Source organism: Puntigrus tetrazona, unplaced genomic scaffold (assembly GCF_018831695.1).
Source record: "Puntigrus tetrazona isolate hp1 unplaced genomic scaffold, ASM1883169v1 S000000221, whole genome shotgun sequence".
Taxonomy (NCBI): Eukaryota; Metazoa; Chordata; class Actinopteri; order Cypriniformes; family Cyprinidae; genus Puntigrus; species Puntigrus tetrazona.
This window is the reverse complement of record NW_025047889.1, coordinates 1-433: the sequence shown is the minus strand read 5'-3', so window position 1 is coordinate 433 and position 433 is coordinate 1. Positions and strand designations below refer to the sequence as shown.

Sequence of the window (433 nt, the reverse complement as noted above, 5' to 3'; positions counted from 1 at the left end):
GGATCAGGGCTCCAGTCAGCAGTGTCCAGAGCGGCACACACACGATCAGCAGTCTCAGGTGGGTCAGCTGCTCCAGCCGGGCACACAGCGTCACACAGAAGCCCACCTTCATCATCAGAGCCAGCAGATACCAGAGCTTGAGCCGCAGGTCCAGCCCGGTCCGACAGCGGCCCGCCATCCTCACGACCAGCATCAGCAGCAGAGCGCCATCAAACACCCAGACGGGCAGGAAGACCAGGAACCAGCTCCAGCGGACCTTCCCGTCCAGCTTCAGAACCAGCAGCACGAGGAAGAGGAGCGAGAAGATCCAGGTGAGGAGGACCCGCTGCGCCAGAGACATCTGCACCGACTGAACACAAGAGCAGAGCAGACCGGTTCAGTGACCACCACCACCACCACATCATCATCATCATCACCACCATCATCACCACCA

At 60.7% G+C, this 433-nt stretch overlaps 1 protein-coding gene across 1 annotated transcript; it reads right to left on the bottom strand.

Moving 5' to 3' along the window:
* Positions 1–4: 4 nt before the first annotated feature.
* Positions 5–390, bottom strand: LOC122333179 (transmembrane protein 60-like; the record flags this gene model as incomplete). The annotated part of the gene is made up of 1 exon (XM_043230682.1): positions 5–390. A coding segment is annotated over exon 1 (336 nt), but the record flags the coding sequence as incomplete, so codon positions are not given.
* Positions 391–433: the final 43 nt, after the last annotated feature.